This window comes from Pogoniulus pusillus, chromosome 16, assembly GCF_015220805.1.
Source record: "Pogoniulus pusillus isolate bPogPus1 chromosome 16, bPogPus1.pri, whole genome shotgun sequence".
NCBI lineage: Eukaryota > Metazoa > Chordata > Aves > Piciformes > Lybiidae > Pogoniulus > Pogoniulus pusillus.
The window spans coordinates 10,723,767-10,742,158 of record NC_087279.1 but is presented as its reverse complement, the minus strand read 5'-3'; the positions used below and the strand labels follow the sequence as shown (position 1 = coordinate 10,742,158).

Genomic DNA, 18,392 nt, shown 5'->3' with positions numbered 1-18,392 from the left:
TAAACCAAAAAGCTGAAAGGAAGAGGGTAGACATGTCAGGTGGCCCTCTGTCCATTGCAGGGAGGCCGACCTGGGTATTGTAATTAATGTGCTGATTGGGCTTCCTGTGTTTAACTAGGTTCCCAGGACTCCTAGGATGAGGCTGCTGTGAAGGACTGGTGGATTCCTTGCCTGCACCACGGTGCCTGCAGACTGCCTGCCCCCCCCTTTCCTGCTGAAGCGCTGTCATGAGGCTGCTGGGAAGAATGACTGTTGGATGCCTACTGCAGCCCCCTTTCCTGGGGAGGACTTGGCTCCCCGTGCTGCTTCTGGCAGCCTCTGCTCACTGCCACTGGCCCAGCGAGCCAGCAGAAGTGGTTCGGGACTGGGAAAACCAGCTGGAGGCCTCCATGCACTCTGTGCTCTCGGACCTCCGGGAGACTGTGCCGGCTGTGGTGGGCATACCGGACAGCTCTGCGGTGGTGGGGCGCTTCTTCAGAGTCTCCATCCCCACGGACCTCATTGCTTCCAATGGAGAAGTCGTCCAGGTGAGAAACGCCATTCCCTAAGGCTCACGTTCAGTTAGATCCTTGCAGGAGTCAAACCCCACTAATGGGCTGGGGCATGAAGGTTGCTGTGAAGCAGCCTTGTGCTTTTCTAGGGCTATGGGAGAAGGATTTCTTTAAAAAGAAATTATTAAAGTTCTCATCTCGTGGCAAGGCTCCTTTCTTATGTAAGGAAGAGAGGAGAGTTCTGGGGGATGACTGATCAGGCTTGCTGGTTTTATTTAAGCTGTGCAGTGCTGGCCCCTGGAACGATGGGCACGGTCATGAGATGTTGCTGTAGCATCTGAGGAGCCACGGATTCCCTGGGGCTGCTGCCCTGAGGCTCAGGGAGTTTGCTCTGCTGTGGCAACAAACTATTGCTAGACAAATAGGCCTTGTTCTGCCTTTGGGGCTCGGAGCTGCCTTTGACACAGTGTCTCCTGACCTCAGTCATCTTGGAAAAGATGGGAGCCTTTTTATTTATCTGATTTATTTACCCTCGTGCTGCTGGCACTGCAGTCACCTCAAAACTGAGTTCTGGAATTGGTCCTGAGGGCAAGAAAGTGTCAGAGTGGCCCAGAGGAGAGCAGACACACTGCTCAACATAGACTTGCTCATCCTTCCTTTCCTGGCAAGAAGGTGCTGAGACATTGCTCTTCTTAGCATCTGCTTGCTTGGATCACAGAGAGTTCAGAAAATTTTGGTTTTGTAACAGAGTTACCTTCCAGTCTTGAATTTTTTTTCAGAGAGGAAAACTGGAAAGTAGTTACAAAAATCCAATTTTAGAAAACATTTCTTTAAAAAACAACACAACAACCTTCTGGTGTGTCTCAGAAGATCAGAGGGAGATGGAGAGCAACTCGAGAGAGAGTCTGACATCTCCACTTCTCCTGAAGGCAGATTTAGTTTAGTTCTGTCTACTGTCACCCAACTATCTCAATCCAGATGCATGTTCTCGCTGACCCTAGCGAGGGTGCTGGGCCCGTGGTGTGCCAGTGGTAGGCAGAAAATCTGAGGAATGCCTCTGTTATGGACAGAAAGGGAGGAGGAAGGTGGTGTGTGAACCCCTAGTAGGAAGCTGAGGAAGGGGATGGGCTGGTTTCAAAGCAAAGGCTGTGACATTTAATTGCCTGTGGCCAGGGAGACTGGCCTAAAGCGGGGGGCAGTGGTGCCTGCCCACCTTTAACCACAGCCTGCTCTCTGAGCATGCAGCACCTGTGCAGCACTGAGCTGCAGGAGTCTGTGTGGGCGCAGCGAGCCCAAGATCCCGTGTTATGGAAACGATAACTTTGCTTTGGGATTTTGTATCTTAGCAGCTTGTTCTGGTGCTGTCTAATAGCTACTTTGACATCAGGAAGCATTTTCACTGTTTGTGTGACACCACAGCTTCTTCCATCTCCTTATCCTGGCACCAAAGTCATCTGTGATAGCCCCAGTAGCTGCAGGAAAATCTTGATTGATAGAATGTTTCCACCTCACCTTGTTAGCTTCAAACAATGCCTCTGCCACCTTGGTGTCGAGGTGTGTTTGCTAACACCAGCAGCTGCCTGAAAAGCCTCAAATGAACTGGGCTGGAGCAGGACCCAACATTTGCTGGCTGTGTGTGGTTCAGCGAACGCTGAGTGATTTTCACGCTCGTCCATGGGCTTGCCTGAGTGCATGTTGCATCTGTTCACCTTGAAATTGATTTTAGAAGTGCACTGGGCTCTGGGGCGCTGTTAGCAGCCTGGTGTGTCTAGAAGGTCTCTCCCTCGCAGAGGAAGCATGTCGGCTGCTGAGCACAGCTGACCTTTGCTACAGCGATCTCATTCCTGGCTGGTGAGAATTGCGTAGGCAATTTTGGGTGCTGGGCTGCATTTTTATCTTGCCAGAAAATTTCAGGGCAAGTTGCTTAGTTTTTTTTTCCTTTTTCCTCAGCTGCCTTGCATTTCACAGGTGGAGCAGGAAAAGGCTAACCCTTCTGGAGCTTGCTCACTGGTGTACTCAAACCTTAATGAGAAAGAATAAGGGCTGTGCCCTGTGAGATGAAAGAGTGGGTCAGGGTTTATGATGAGATGTGATTGCCTGTAGTTAGTACCATTACATTTCAAAGAAATTGGCTGTAATGTCATTATTTTTTTATAAAAGCTGACAGTTGATGTCTCCAAGCTCCCAGGAGCTTCCCATCTGGAGCCTGAAGAAGGTGCTTCATTTCTAGATGATTCCCGTTAATTATTTGTAGGCTCAGTTTGTATTGTGGTGGGGATGGCTGTGAAGCTGCTGCTCAGATCCTCTCCCTGCTCGTTAGCAGATTCCAGGCAGATTCCAGACAGCTGCAGACAAAATAGTTTTCACTGCAAACTTGGTTGTGGGATGGAAACAACGGCAGGCATCTGCAGCGTGGTGGAGGAGTGCCTGACAGGCATGCACTCCCGCACGGATCTGCGTGCTTGGTGCGTCAGCAGGTGTCAGCTCCTGTGAGCAGCCCCCACGCTGCTTCACAACAGGTGAGAGCTGCTGGTCACAGGCAAGTTTGTTCTCTAGCTGCAAAGGAGGACATACAGAAAAGCATTAAAAGTCTTACCTCTTGTTTCTACATTGCTCAGAGCCAGCTACCAGTGAAGCTTTGTGGCCACTGTAGCTCATGCCTGGCAATCAGAAACCCCCTTGCCCTGTGCCTTGTCTTGCTGAGCAAATGCCTTGGTCAGGCATTAACGTGCCCTCTGAAGGGTAGCTGCAGCCTGCAGGTATTTGGAGGCAGTTCAGCTCAGCTGCTGACCTCCAGCTTCCTCGCTACAGCAAGGCTTCTCACTGCAAGATTGCTCTCCTGGGGTCTGAAGGTGTCTTGGAAATGAAAACTCTGTGCTGTGCCTTCCCCAAAGGATTAACATCAGCTTCTTGTCGCACTGGTGATTTTACAGGAGTTGGGTTAAAACACTCAATCTCCACATACTATACAACAGGTAGTGTGAGGGTCTGCAGCTGCCCACTAGCTCCTGGCAGAGGCTGGCTGGGAGCAGTGTAATGGTTGGGCATTGGTGCTGGTAGCCTCACCACGAGCAGTTGTTGGCCTCGTGATCTCCTTGCCCCATGTCCACCGAAGACTGCATGGAGTCTGACCCCTTACCTCACAGCTGTGTCCTGTTGTTGAGGAACAGATTATGCAAGGGCCAAAGACCAGGTGGATTTCCTGTTCCTGCCACTTCCATTTGAAGCTGCTCCAGAATTTGGCTGCCCTGATTAAAAATGCAGCTTCCAGCCTAAATTTAGAGATGGCTAGAAATATTTATGTGCTGCCCTTTAGCTTAAATCAATTCTATCTTCATAATATTTACTTCCTTTATGTATTTATAAGTGACAGGCATATTCCTCTGACTTGATTTTATTAGGTTAAGCAAGCCAGCCTCTTTAGTCTTTTTCATAAAATGAACTTCTTTTTTTTTCCCTCTGCTCATCTTTGCAGCTGTCTTCTGCACCTCTTCCATCTTGAGTTTGTTTTCCTTATGCTTGCATGACCACAGTGATACAAAATGCTCTAGATGAAATTCTACTGGAGCCTCCTATAGCAGCATCAAAACTTCCTTTTCTCTTCTATAAATAACCTCCCTTGATACAATTGTTTGCTTTTCAATGTCCATCTTGCTTTGGCTCAGACATCTTTGCCATTGGCAGAAATATCCAGGTCTGTAGCTTTTTCTGCTTCCAATTTTTGAGGTCCCAGAAGAGGATGTTAGGCAAGGTGCATCATGACTGGTTTTTGCAGTGCTGATACTGGTCTCCAGGAGGTCTGCTAGTCTTGTCTCTAAGGCTGTCTCATTTTTCTTGCATGAAAACCTAAGCCTCTTGTTGCTGTCCAGATAAAGACACAATCAGGTGAGAACAGTGGTGCTAACACTGATAGCACCTCTGGCAGCATTTGGGACAGTAGCTCTTGCACTAAGTGGCTCTTCACTCATCCCCCCAGCAAGGAAAACCTGCCAGAAGTTTGAAGAGTTAACACTGGCCTTGGCCCATGAAAGAATCACCACACCAGTGAGGGCAGCTGCATGGTAATGACCTCCCTCTTGCATGCAGCATGTTGAGCTGACTCGTGCAGAAGCTGTTGTACAAAGCATCTGGCCTCTCCAAGGCAGAGAGAAGGGCTTCCTGACTCTGAGCTGTGGGCTGGAGGCTGCGACAGCACTTCTCCAAGCTGGAGGCAGCAAAGAGTAGGCATGTGAGCTGCAAATGTCTCTCCAAAAGCACCAGGCACTGCACCTGGGGCTGAGTTTTAAATACAGCCATGAAGTGGCATTGCTGTGATAGTGTTCCCTGGGATGCAGGGATGGAGCCAGTGCCCTTGCACATCCAATGTTCTGAGTGTATATGGCCACAATACATAAAGATGTGCAATGCCACGGCACATCCTTGCACAAACAGTTGATTTGCTGTGTCTTCCTTGAAGGGAATGTGAAGCTGCTGACCTGCGTCATTATGTTAGCTGTGGGACGGATCCTATGGAGCAGATCTGCCCCAGGTTCATTAGCCCGTGCTAAAGGGAAGCTTTCAGGTGAGCGCAGCCAAGCCTTAGTTACTGGCTGCGCCTTGGCTCCTGATTGCTTTCAGGTTGAAGTGCACAGTCTCACCAGGGCTTTGCTGGGAAGACAGATAAAACATGTTGCAGGGGCTCCAAGAAGCTGTCGCAGTATGCAAACATAGCTGGTGGCCAAGTGATTAGAAAACTGAATTAATTCAGAGGTGCAGTTATGCAGCAGGTTTGTGGGTTAGCAGAGCACTGGAGATTAATCTGGGTAAAAAGAAGTCTTGCTTTCCAAGCAGTAGCCTGATTTTCCAGTGGTTGCTCTATTTGCTGCCAATTGAAGTGGCTTTTACTGAACAGCTTTGCTCTCATCAGACTCTCATCAGGGACTGTGTTTTGTGAGCAGGATCAGCAGAGACTGGGTTGTAGGAGTCCTGACATCGAGTACCGGCTGCCAGGGCTGTGCCTGGTGTCTCCACCCTGCTCTGACCCCAAAAACAAAGGAGTGGATGTCAGCAACCACTCCACAGTGCCAGCACAAACTCAATTTCAGGGAAGAAAAACTCAAAATACTTCACTCTTTTTTTCTCTTGCAATAATCTTTAGTTCAAAGCTTTTTAACTGCGTGAGAGTTTTTTTGAGATGGCATTTCTCAGAGGAGGAAGACAAGCAAAGAGCACTCCTGAAGGTCTTTGTCATCAAGCTGGGTATCTTAAGAGACTCTGTGTCAGTGCATTCAAGTTTTGCCTCATCCCTGGGGTCCTCAGTTGTCTTGGACCAACCAGGAGGCAAATCAACAGCTGCCATTTGCAGGAGACTGCACAGGGATAAATGGCGGTGCTTGGAACAGGTCCAGGCAAAGGATGACTTGGGCAGGGCTTTGCTGAGCTGCCATGCTGCAATCTTAGTGATAAGATGAGCTGATAAGATTTCTGCTGGGGGGGGCAAGGAGGCTGCTTATCTTTTTCCTGCAGCAAGACAGACTGGGCGAATTTGGCATTTTCAGTGCACGCTTAGTAACAAGCTCTGAATTTGGAGGAGTGGAAAATGTGACTCAATCTAATTATAAACTGCCTTTTCAGACGGGATGGGAAGTTCCTTGTTTTGTCCTGCTCCTAGGGGTTGTTGCTCTGAGTGTCCAGAGAACCTGAGAAATGCAGCGGTAAGGAGAATCCTGCAAAGGAACTGACCTGAGACTGTGGGACCTGGCTTGTCTTTCCTTGTCCTACTCCAGTGCCAGCTTTCCAGCAATCTGCTGATGGCAGGAATACATTGCCAGGGCTGGTTAGCTGCGCGGTGGCAGCACTAAACCCCCAGCACTTGGCTTCCCTGCTGTGTGGTATTTTTGCTTCCCGTTGGCCTTTCGCTTATAAAAAGTCGCGCTGACAGAGAGGCCCAACTGAACTTTTTTTCCTAAGCTGTTTGAGGCTTTTCCTGCCCTGTGCTCACCCTCCAAACAAGGGAGAAAGCCGGGTGTGGGCAGCCCGCACTGACCCCAGCCCTGGCGCAGGCGGGCTCTGCCTTCCCGCTCCCACAATAAGGCTAAACAAATCCTTCCAAGCTGCTTGCATGAACCGATGAAAGGAGGATTTCTTGGGACACTCAATGTTTTGTAGTGACCTCCCAGTGAAACAGCTGTTGTGTTCCCTTGCCCAGGCAGAGTGGGATGCTGAATAGTGCCCTTATAGCAAACACAGAGGCGCATCTGGAAAAGAAGCCGTCATGGTAGGAGTATGCGAGGTTGGCATGAGCTGGGCGTAGCCGCTCAGCCTGCGCTGCTGCGAAGCCATTTTAGTGATTCGGGAGAAGTTGGTGAGACAAAGCCACTGCTCCTCAGGCAGGCTGCGTCCGCAGAGCACAGCCCTGCCCTGCTGTGTGCAAAGGAAGGGGGTTCTGCATCAGGCTGTGCTTGCATGCGCAGTGCTTGGAAATGAGATGAGCAGCACACACCTGAACTTATTATTTTCATGGGCACATAGAAGTACAGCAGCTACTTCAGGTAGCTTTTCTGCCTTTTTCTTTCAGGGACTGAAGTTTGAGGTTGGGAGCCAGGACCTGTGGTACAGCCTCTTTAGCCTTGCTGTCCCTTAACTCCACCTTCTGAGGGTGAAAGGTTGGCTTTTTCTAAGGCAACAGCTTCAGTGCATGGAGCCGTGCAGGGGAGCTTTGCAGGGCTTCAGCTGGGACCAGCCGAAAGGCAAAGTTAGTTTAACCGCCCTGACCTACCCTGTGCACAAAGGAAGCACCAATTACCGGCTGTTCCCCTATAGCTTTCGGTCTCTGAACAGAAGTGGTGAGCTCCTGCTGGTAATGAAGACTCGGGTCACTGAGGCTGACGTATTTCTGAGAGGCACTGAAGTCTCTGGGCTGTTTTTAGACTTCCAGGGGCAGATACTCCTGCATGAAATGTCCTGGGGCAGCTTGTTTTCATCTGTGAGTGCCTGTGCCTTTCATCCAAGCCATGCAGCAGCCCAGAAGAGCACTGTCTGCTGAGGACACCCAAAAGTTCTGGCAGGTATTGCAGCCCCTCCGTGGGGAAGCATATGTGCTGTGGTGTCTCCCTCCTCACTGAGCCAAGGAAACTCAATTCCCTTCCTTCAGACCAAGCTTTCCCATAGCACAGCACTGTGCAGTGGCACTGAGGCTGTGCCTGGTCAGCAGAAGGCTCCAAAAAATGCTCACCCTCTTTTCACCACTGTTTCTTGGGCCTCGTGTTCCTAGGAAATGCCTATCCGATGTCCTACTTTGCAATTCCAATATATTCGACTAAAGGAGGGTGGGGAGTAAGATTGCATACTCCTCCTTTTGTCATCATCTGGTTGCCTCACTGTCAGGGCTGTTCCTTGGAGCCTAAGACTTGCAGCCATTGTGTTTTGAGGGTTGTTCAGCTCCTGCCTTGAGACATTGTGTTCTCTAACCCAGCGTGGCACCTCTGCTGCAGCAGGATCTGCCCAGGCCAGTGGTACCTGGGCAGCTTAACAATATGTACACCCTATGTCTGCAGTCACTGGCTCCATCTTTGTGTCACTAAAGAAGAGGAATGTTGCCAGTGGACCCAGGGACAGAGGGAATTCCAAAATGAGGATTCCACCCTCTGAGTTGGAGCCTGAAAGCCCCATGTTCTCAACATTTCTCTTAGCTTCCTTATCAGCTGTTGCCAGCACTGTAAATCACCACAGCTCTGGGGCAGATCTGAAACCAGTGTCTATCACCACTTGTTTGGCTCAAGTGAAACAAGGCAGCCCAAAATCTTGCTGCCCACGCGTCGTGTTAGAGGCCGAGACTGCCTGTTGCTCTGCTGACAAAACTGCCCAGTGCTGCTGCATTAGGAGGGGGTTAAAATGAAGCTGGAGCTTAGGCAAACAGCTCAGGTTTGACTTTGCAGTTGTATTTGCATTTGAATTGCATCTGGATTTCCACTTTCCTTCCCCTGCCCGCTGGTTAATTGCTTTCTGAAACCTGGGTGCTGCAGACCGGGTTTAGCACCGGCGAGGTCAGGCGGCTGAGCACAGTTCAGCTTGCCTTCTGTTCAGATGGAGGCAGGGCTCTGCCAGGGTATTCTTCACTGCTGGTCATGTGTGTTAGGGCAGCGTTGAAGGAGCAACTCCTAAGGGGAGTCTGTCGTACAGTTAATTGTATTTGGTGATTATATTCCAGAAGAAATCCCTGGCACAGAGTCTGTCTCTCAGCAACAGCTGGATGCCGGGAGGGGAAGGGGCAGTGGGAGTTCTGGCAAAGCTGCAGGATTAGCCTTGCTCACCCCTGCCCAAAAGCAGTCAGGGATGTTTTAGGACTGATTTGAAAAGGTGCAGGAAGGAGCTGAGTCCCCAGCTGGTGCTACTCATGGGAAGATCTGGCATCATAGACTGTGAAGATCCCATCAGATACCTCTAGATATCCAGGAGGGTTTCGTAGTGGCAGATAGTGGGGATCCTACAGTACCTGCCTCATAGCAAAGGATTTGCTCCCTCCTTTTCAGAGGATTGCTTGGAAGGAGGACTAAATACCTCGAGGATCAGAGGCCACTCTTGTAGGCGAGAAAGCATTTTCTGCCCGAATTCCCTCAGAGGCAGCAGCTTTGCTCACTGCTCTTTTGCTTATCTTTGTCTTATTGGCTATAGGGCTTTAAGATCTAAGTTGGAGTGGGATGGGACAAGGAGGGGGAGCAAAGGCAACTCAAACTGAGCTATCTTCTTTCATAAGCTGACTACTCTTGGTCAGCCTAAAAATAACAGGGCATGGATATCTGAAAGGACTTTGTGAACAAGGTCTTCAAACCCAGCTAGACCTCTGTACGTATTTAAACTCCCAAACATGGCTACTTTTTTAATGGCCTTCAGTCCCCTGCCAGGCTTGTGTATAATCTTTAGCTGATAAGCATTCATTTACAATTATCTCAAATAATGAGAAAACAAAGACAACTTTTTTTTCCCTTGAGCAACGAAAGAGTTATTTTGAAACCAGACCCCTTAAGGGAAATGGCAGGGCTGAAAGCTCTTATTTATTGCCTACGCAGAAAACTGGGAGGATTTTTTACATGAAAACTAGAGATCCCAAATTATTAACTCTGTGTAGCTTTAACAAATGCCCTTTGAAGCAATAATTGAAGGAAGCTTTGCTACAAGAGAGTCCAGGGCTCCCCACAACCATGACCAGGACAGACCCATGCAGAGGGCTCAGCTGGTGGGCATTCATTTAAGAACAAGTGGTTTTATTCAGCCCAACAACTGCTTTATCTGCTCTGATCTTGCTGGGTTCTTCCTTTGCTACACGGATGAGTCGTGCTGTGGCCGTGGCAGCGGCTGTGCTTGAAGTGGAGCTGTGGCATCAACTGCTTGCAACTTAGTGCCTCCCCAAACATTTCCCAGGGGAGGCACAGGCATCTTCACAGGCTTAGGCATAATTCACAGAAATTTCATTTTCTTAATCACCTCTTGCAGAACCCTTAGAAGCAGTCCACATCTCATTGTGGGTTGTGTACAGGTGAACTAGCTCAGCTCTTTAAATTCTTTTATGATCAGGTTACCTGCCTGGTGAATATGGGGCAGGCTCTGGATGTAGTCTACCTGGACTTCAGCAAAGCCTTTGACACCATCTGCCACAACAAGCTCCTGGCAAAGCTGGCAGCTCATGGCTTGGACAGATTCACTCTGATATGGGTCAAGAACTGGCTGGAGGGCCGGGCCCAGAGAGTGGTGGTGAATGGTGCCACATCCAGTTGGCAGCTGTCACTAGTGGTATGCTCCAGGGATCAGTGCTGGGCCCAGTCCTGTTCAATATCTTTATTGATGACCTGGACCAAGAGATTGAGTCCAGCATCAGTAAGTTTGCAGATGACACCAAGCTAGGAGCAGGTGTTGATCTGTTGGAGGGTAGGAGAGCCTCCTACAGGAGGCTGGATGGGTGGGCAGAGGCCAGTGGCATGAGATTTAACACGGCTGAGGTGGGGGTTGGTCTCTTCTGCCAGGCAACCAGCAACAGAACAAGGGGACACAGTCTCAAGTTATGCCAGGGGAGGTATATGCTTGACATTAGGAGGAAGTTCTTGCCAGAGAGAATGATTTGCATTGGAATGGGCTGCCCAGGCAAGTGGTGAAGTCACCGACCCTGGAGTTGTTCAAGAAAAGACTGGATGAGGCATTTAGTGCCATGGTCTGGTTGTCTGGATAGGGCTGGGGGATAGGTTGGACTGGATGATCTTGGAGGTCTTTTCCAACCTGGTTGATTCTATGATTCTAAGTGGGTTTATAGGTGTTTTGCAGCCATCACATCCCTGCTAGAACAAGTTGTCTCAGTAGGTGATTGCCTGGCCTGGTTTTGTTTTTTTTCAGGAGAGTCTAGTTTTGAGTGTGAATCTGTCTAGCTGCAGTTGCATTTTCTAGCTGTGAGCCCTTAAGACCATGAGCTCACATTTAAACTGTAGGTTAAAAAGGAGTTTTCAAGCAGAAATATTCAGGCTGGCTAGAGGTTCCCTCATTCTGCTTTTTGCACATGGGGTTGGCCACCTCTCCTAAGTGAGTTTGGTTTTTGAACATAGGAGCAGAAGTGATAGAAGAGAACCACCTCGTGAGGTGAGATTAAAAGTGACATTCGTACATCTCCTCTTCAAATCATGTGCCATGCCCAGGGAGGAGGAGGAGGAGGAGGAGGGCGCATCAGAAAACCCCGGCTGGCAGGAGAGCTCTGCGTGGAGGGTGTGATCCTCTAATTAAGGGCTTTCACAGAGTGCACGGACGGGGAAGATTTGTTCCAAGTGTAGCCCAAACTTCCACTTTCAGCATGCATTTCACCACTCACTACTTGAGGTTTTATTCTTCTTGATCGTGTAAGCCTCAATAACGCTGCGTCTGGGTCCTGCCTCATTGTGTTTCTGTTCCAAATGTGTGCCCAACCCTGCCCTTCCTCCTCCTCAGTGGGCAGGTCAGTGGCTAATTTTGGCATGAGAGGATAAAGAGTGGTACCATTCAGCTCCTGTTAATATTAAGGGCACTGTCCTGGTGTCTCAGTTTTTGGAAGGTGTGATGAAATCACTCTTTTTTAAAGGAACACAAGTGCAGGTCAGCCCTTCTGGCTGGCAGGGGCAGACCCAGCCTTTGTTCTCACTTGGTGGGAAAGATGCCAAGGAAGGACAATTTGGTCCTTTGTTCCTGCAGGAGGGAGGCTTGGCTCCCAGTGCCTGTCCCAGGTGAAGGGCTGTTATTCCTTCAGGCTGGCTGAGATTAAAGCAGCTCCTGTTCTTGCCGCAGTGCATGGAGCAGCTCTGCCAAAACCCACTGTGTTCTGCCAGACATGTGGGTAAGCAGCAAGGCCAAATGGAAGGGTGTTCATATCTCCATGCCTCAGCTCCTGTGGGATACATCGGGGTGTAGGGCCCATGGGGTGGCTTTCTCTGGCCTGTGTAAGAGCGAGTCTGAATTTACTGCTCTGGGATGTTGCTGCTGAAGAGTTAACCAAAAGCTGTGCTAACAGCTTCAAACTCTGCTCTATAAACTGTACCCAGCACATGTCTCACGATGTGCTCTCCAGCTTGTCCAGGCTGGCCAAAAGCAGGGCCGATCCTTTGCAGAGGAGAGGAATGAGGGTGTTGCCTGTGTGGTCATGGCCGAAACCTCTGCAGCTCTTGCACAAAAGCTGCTCTTCCCAAAAGACTTTGGGGTCCTACCTTATCCTTACAGAGCACGCAAAGCCTTCAGTAGCAAGGAGTTTGAGGCACACCTACACACACAGCCCTTCCATGTGCTGCCTGAATCCTGCCTACAGCTGGCAGGAGAGGTGCCCAGGATTCTTTTGTTCAGCCCTGCAGCACCAGGCACTGCTCTTGTCCCTTCCAGAGGCTTTCTCCCAAGCAGGGCCTATGGCTGGACAGGTCTGGTGCGTCCAGCCCCATCTCTGTACCCACTGCCAGACCTGAGGGCACTCATGCCAGGCAGGTTTCTTGGTGAAGTTTCCTACCTAGTTCTGTGTTTGGATGAATTATGAAATGCATATGAGCTTTACAAAACTGCAGAGTAACCAAAGCATTCTTTCAGGAGAGCTGGAGCACAGCTCCACATTAGGCTGCAGTGAGCCCAGCACCTCAACCAGGCTGCTGAATATGTCTCTATGGGCCCCAAAGCATCCAGTTTCCTGAGTGTGGGGGAGGATGTGTTGTGATGAACTCTGGAAAGCCCAGCCAGGGCCTCCCAGCCAGGGGCGTGGCAAATCTCAAGGTACTTCTTGTGGGGTACCTACCCTGTGTGGTACCTACAACTCTGGGACATGTCACAGCCTGCTGAGCTGACAGTGTCACCTCTCCCACTGTGCAGCCTGAGTGGCTCTGCCGTGCCTCGTAGCTGGAGAGCAGCTGTAGCAAATGGCTGTCCTGCAGCTGGATGGACATCAGGGACCAGGGAGGTCTGGGGGTTTGCATTCACCCTAAGCTACAGCCTAGGGCAGGAGATGGGAGTCCCCTGGGCTCTGGCATGTGTTTCTCTGCCCTACACGGGCTGGGGAGCACCTTGCCAGGTTGCCAGCCATGCTGGTGACAAAATCGGGCAGTCATTTCCACATGAGCAAAACGGCCAGGAGACCTGCAGGGTCTGGGCCTAGGCTGATTAGGAACGAGACCTAGCTGGGAGAAGAGGGCAGGCTCAGCAAGGCACGAAGGGATAAATTGGGGAGAGGCAGCAGCCAGAGAAGTTACTGCTGGCTCCCTCCACTGGAGCATATGGGAATGTTATCGCTGTGTGCATTGCCTCTGCTGTTGGGCTGCACATCCTGAGGTGTCTGCAGTCTGAGTCAGTTGCTTGTAGTCTGCAGAAGCAGGTTCTTATATGAATGCAAAATCCCTGTTGTAAGGTAACTGGGTGCAAAGCCAGGCTGGCGCACCACCCTGTCTGATGTCCCCCAGTGCCCCAGCCCGTCAGCTGTGCCCCTGCCTGCCTGCACTGGCCATTGCAGTGCTTGGGTCTGCACCACTCCTTCATCCCCAGCTTGCCATTCATCTGGCAGTGCAGGAGGACATGCCGTGTTTTAAGTGTCTGCAGGCCTCTCAGGTTTTCCTGCTGTTTGTTAAGAGCTGCTGTGCTCCAACCAGGCTGGGGACTCTGACCCACAGTTTTCCAGCTCCTGGTCCCTCTAGCTCAGCCTGACTGCTGGGGACAGGGGGGCAAAGCTGAAAGTTAACAGAGAAAACGTGTGTTCTGCTGAGCTGCTGGGAGCAATGGGCTTGCAAGGTGTGATCAAATGAGGAAAGGTGTGAGACAGCAGGGCTGGGAGAGGAAGGAGTGGGAAGAGGACAGTTACTGAATCAGCTCTGCTCTGTGGTCTAACTTCACCCTCAGCTTTGTAGCTGTCCACATGACTTAAGCTCCCCACCTGCCCTTGGAGAAGATGAACCATTTGTGCTTAGTAGTTGCACAACAAGTGGCAGAGAGATGGTGCCTGTAGGTGAGAGACCTTTGCAGGACTTTGTGATCTCTCATGGCTCCTGAAGTCCTCTGGGACCAGCATACACTACAGAGTTTGTCTTCACCACCATGCAGAGAAGATATGAGCTGCCCTGCCCTGGCCAGGAAGTTCTTCCCCAGTTGTTACACTTTGGATTTTTGTCTTTAATCCTTTAAGTTAAGCATTATTGTTGTTAGAACCTGTCCTAGTCCTGTACTTCTAAAAGCACCACCACCTTTTTTTTTTCCTTCTTTGGTAGATCTCCGAAGCTGGGAAGGACTCCTTGCCTTCTTGGTTACACTGGAACGTGGAGAGTAGCTCCCTGGAAGGGCTGCCCCTTGACACGGACAAGGGTGTCCACTACATCTCGGTGAGCACGCTGCAGCCCTTCCCAAATGGGAGCTATGTGCCACAGGCTGCAAACGTCTTCTCTGTTGAGGTCCACCAGGAAGATCACAACGAGCCCCAGTCCGTGCGAGTGGCCATCCAGGACACAGGCGATGCAGCACCGTTTGTGTGTGGCTCAGAAGAGCCGGTCACTATCCTGACTGTTATTTTGGATGCTGACTTAACAAAAATGACACCAAAGCAGAGGATTGAACTCTTAAACAGAATGAGAAGCTTCTCAGAGGTGGAACTTCATAACATGAAGTTGGTTCCTGTTGTAAATAACAGACTCTTTGACATGTCAGCCTTCATGGCTGGACCGGGAAATGCAAAGAAGGTGGTGGAAAATGGAGCCTTGCTCTCATGGAAACTGGGATGTTCTCTGAGCCAAAACAGTGTCCCAAATATCAGCAAGGTGGAGGCTCCAGCTAAGGAAGGAACCATGTCTGCCCGCCTTGGCTACCCTGTTGTTGGTTGGCACATTGCTAACAAGAAACCTCACCTCCCAAAGAGGATGCGGCGGCAGATCAACGCCACCCCGACTCCTTTGACTGCCATCGGGCCACCCACCACTGCGGCACAGGAACCACCGACCAGGATTGTCCCTACCCCGACATCACCTGCCATCGCACCTCCCACAGAGACAACAGCACCCCCTGTCCGGGAACCCATACCGCTGCCAAGGAAGCCAACAGTCACCATCAGAACGAGGGGCCCCATCGTCCAGACGCCCACACTGGGACCGATCCAGCCAACCAAGGTAGCGGAAGGCACTGGCACAGTCTCTGTGCCCATTCGCCCCACAATGCCCGGGTACATAGAGCCCACTGCAGTGATTACACCACCCACAACTACTACCAAGAAGCCCAGAGTCTCCACACTGAAGCCAGCCACACCATCCACAACAGATTCTTCCACAGCGACAACACGAAGGCCTACTCGAAGACCTAAAACACCCCGTCCAACGAAGCCTCCCAGCACAACCAGATCCCCCATCTCCAAGCTGACCACAGCCTCCCCTCCAGGCCGTGTACGCACCACAGCTAGTGGGCTCCCTCGGCCCTGGGAGCCAAACGAGCCACCCAAGCTGACAAACCACATTGATAGAGTCGATGCATGGGAGGGCACCTACTTTGAGGTTAAAATACCATCAGATACCTTCTATGACAAGGAGGATACAACCACGGACAAGCTGCAGCTGACTTTGAAGCTGAAGGAGCAGCAGATGATAGAGGAGAATTCGTGGGTACAGTTCAACAGCACCAGCCAGCTCATGTACGGCATGCCGGACCACAGCCACATCGGGAAGCACGAGTACTTCATGTACGCCACTGACAAAGGTGGGCTCTTCGCCGTGGATGCTTTTGAAATCCACGTCCACAAACGCCCACATGGGGACAAGTCTCCGGTGAAGTTCAAGGCCAGGCTGGAAGGGGACCATGATGCAGTGGTGAATGACATCAATAAGAAGATCATGCTAGTGAAGAAGCTGGCTCTGGCCTTCGGTGACAGGAACAGCAGCACCATCACAGTGCAGAACATTGCCAGAGGCTCCATTGTTGTGGAGTGGACAAACAACACACTGCCCCTGGAGCCCTGCCCCCGGGAGCAGATCCGAACTTTGAGCAAAAAGATTGCAGATGACTCTGGTGGGCCTAGCCCAGCTTTCTCCAACGTCTTGCAGCCTGAGTTCAAGCCTCTGAATGTGTCAGTGGTTGGCTCTGGCAGCTGCAGGCACATCCAGTTTATCCCTGTGACGAAAGATGACAGGGTGATCTCAGAGGCAACACCAACGGTGGCAGCAGGCAAAGATCCCGAAAAGAGCAGTGAGGACGATGTGTACCTGCACACTGTCATCCCTGCTGTGGTGGTGGCCGCCATCCTCCTTGTGGCTGGCATCATTGCCATGATCTGCTACCGCAAAAAGAGGAAAGGGAAGCTGACCATCGAAGATCAGGCCACCTTCATCAAGAAAGGTGTACCCATCATCTTCGCCGATGAGCTGGATGACTCCAAGCCTCCACCATCCTCCAGCATGCCCCTCATCCTCCAGGAGGAGAAAGCCCCACTGCCCCCACCAGAGTACCCCAACCAGAGCATGCCAGAAACCACGCCACTCAATCAGGACACCATCGGGGAGTACACGCCACTGCGGGACGAGGACCCCAATGCGCCACCCTACCAGCCTCCCCCTCCCTTCACTGCACCCATGGAGGGGAAAGGTTCCCGCCCGAAGAACATGACCCCATACAGGTCCCCGCCACCCTACGTCCCTCCTTAACGAAGGGGAGGCTCTCGGGGGGAGAAGGGGCCTCCAGCTCCACGCCAGTGCTGTTTGTGGGCCGGCAGCTCCCTCGCCAGCCGGGAACCCCAAACCCCAGCCCGCTCCCCAGCAGGCCCTCCCCAGCTGCGCCTGCCGCACCGGAGCGCTCGCAGGACTCGGGGGGACACTTGTTTTATTTTTGCCTAACAAGCTTTGGTTTTATTTTATTCATAGAAAAAAAAATCTCGGCTGAAACACGCCCTCCCAGCGGCTGGGCTCCTGGCCGGGGCCGGGGTGGCGGGCAGGGAGGGGGGACGGGACTGGGATGGAACGGGACGGGGCGGGAGGAGCAGGCAGCACTGGGGTAGCACTCTGAGTCTCCGCTGTTTGCCTTTAACACTAACTGTACTGTTTTTTCTATTCACGTGTGTCTAGCTACAGGACGTAACATGAAAGGTAGCCTAAAAATAATTAAATTCAAGGGACTTTCTGAAGTCGATGTTTTAAGTTTTTACATTTAATCTGCTGTTTACCTAAACTGGGCTATGTAGTTTTGGGGAGGAGAGGACAGTGCTGTGCTGCAGGCAAGCTCCAGGGGCAATTCAGGGGACACCCTCAAGGACAGCCAGCCCTCCTCCTCAGGGGAATCAGTTAATTGGTTCGGGGTTTGATTCTTTCTTTTTTTTCCTTAATCAAAGAAATCCTCTTTTTCTCATACATCATACAGTAGTCATTGGTTGAGTCAAGATTGGCTTTGGGGTACTTATGGCTAAGCAGGGGGCAGCTGCCCATGCCTCAAGGTGCTGCAGCACTGTGCTGGGTGGGGGGGAGTTCAGCAGGCCCCACTCCACATCAGCTCCTCCACTTTCCACACAGCACTGGGCAGGGGAGGGGCAACGTTTTTAGCAAGCCCCCTCCCCACGAAGTGTTTTGGCAAAGGGTGCTTGCTCTGTGGGACCTCTTTGTCTGGACTCTTCCATGAGAGCGGTGCTGGAACGGCCTCAGGGCCACATGCCTCTTCCCGGCTGCTCCACGCTGGGACGTTATGGGGAAAGATAAAAACTGAAAAAAAAAACAAAAAACAAAAAATCAAAAAAGAAAGTGCCAGGACTAGCGAATAGGTGGGGGAAAAATCAGCGAACTCTCGAATCTAATTTTTTTACTAAATTTTTGATACAGCCTCCAGTTGTTTTATTAAAAAAGACTTAAACACCGGTGTACCGCTACCAGCAGTTTGTACCAGCTTAGCTTCCCCGGGCCGCCGCCCGGCACCCACCGTCCTGCTCGGGCCGAGCCGCGGGGCCCCCCCGGCCGCCTCTTCCTTCACCTTGTTGCTGTTCTTTTTTCTCTCTCGACTCATCCGAAGCATGGAGTTATTGGTGTTTGCCCCGAGCGGTCCTCGGCAAGGGGACGAGCCAGCCCTGTGCGCCGGGGAGGGTCCCAGCGCACACAAAGCCATACCCACCCGTCCTCCGCGGGGCTGCGCGTCGCCGCGGCCCGGTGAGCGGCTGAGTGGGCAAGGCCCCGCCTGCCTCTGCTTGCGGGGCTCTTCCCTCGCCCTCTCCGGGCTGGCCGGGGGGAGGCGAGGGGCCCGGGCGGGAGCCGGTGGGTGCTCACTCCTCTGCCCCCTCACCTCACGCTCTGATTTCGGCGTCGCGGGGGTGGTTTCCGCGTTGTGTAAACGTATGGAGTCAATAAACCGTGTGCTTTACTACAGTCCTGCCTCTGCCACCGCCGCGGGACGGGACCGGGGCGGGCTCCGGACGGGCTCCGGCCGCGGGACTGCGCGGTG

At 51.6% G+C, this 18,392-nt stretch overlaps 1 protein-coding gene across 2 annotated transcripts in view; it reads left to right on the top strand.

The window, feature by feature from the left end:
• DAG1 (dystroglycan 1) overlaps positions 1-18,316 on the top strand; it is a 54,056-nt gene extending 35,740 nt beyond the window's left edge. For both annotated transcript variants that reach the window (XM_064156426.1, XM_064156427.1), the window contains 2 exons: positions 119-527; positions 14,210-18,316. In XM_064156426.1, coding sequence (XP_064012496.1) covers positions 228-527; positions 14,210-16,618 — 2,709 coding nt within the window. In that variant the 5' untranslated portion in view covers positions 119-227 and the 3' untranslated portion in view covers positions 16,619-18,316. The remainder of the gene's footprint in view (positions 1-118; positions 528-14,209) is intronic.
• The last annotated feature ends 76 nt before the right edge of the window (positions 18,317-18,392 follow it).